Source organism: Asparagus officinalis, unplaced genomic scaffold (assembly GCF_001876935.1).
Source record: "Asparagus officinalis unplaced genomic scaffold, Aspof.V1 AsparagusV1_Un10582, whole genome shotgun sequence".
In the NCBI taxonomy this organism is placed as follows: domain Eukaryota; kingdom Viridiplantae; phylum Streptophyta; class Magnoliopsida; order Asparagales; family Asparagaceae; genus Asparagus; species Asparagus officinalis.
Genome location: NW_017982841.1, coordinates 1 through 460, shown reverse-complemented (window position 1 = coordinate 460; position 460 = coordinate 1). Strand labels below are relative to the sequence as shown.

Here is a 460-nt window from a genome sequence, read left to right as displayed (position 1 = left end):
TACCTATTGCATCCTTAGTTGATTCTAAGATCCCATTGGGATCCTATAAAAGAATCACTTATCCCATTCCAGCGAATGATCCTATACAGTTCGTATATCTATTTCGTCATTCGATCACGATTTGTGATCGATCAGCTTCCAGTATGACCGAAGACTTTCTATCGGAATCCAGAATAACTACACAATCAGGTTGTTGGTTCGACCCTAAATTGATCTTCTTCTTTCTCGAACGGATTTTTTTCGGACTTGAACAAGAATTGGTCAAAAAAGCCCCGATCCTCCATTGAGAATCATTGATACGGCTCGCCATCTCTTCCATTATCTCATATATAAAAATATGATTGGTCTTTAAAAAGAAGGAACGGCCTTTTTGACGAATGGGAGATCCTATAAAATGAAAAGCGTTTCGTAAACAAATAAGTGTCTTGTCTGAATCGAGAATAGCAATTCCATTTCTGGA

At 37.8% G+C, this 460-nt stretch overlaps 1 protein-coding gene across 1 annotated transcript; it reads right to left on the bottom strand.

The window, feature by feature from the left end:
- Positions 1-106: 106 nt before the first annotated feature.
- Positions 107-457, bottom strand: LOC109828750 (ribosomal protein S2, mitochondrial; the record flags this gene model as incomplete). Its single annotated transcript, XM_020395673.1, has 1 exon — positions 107-457. A coding segment is annotated over one exon (351 nt), but the record flags the coding sequence as incomplete, so codon positions are not given.
- Positions 458-460: the final 3 nt, after the last annotated feature.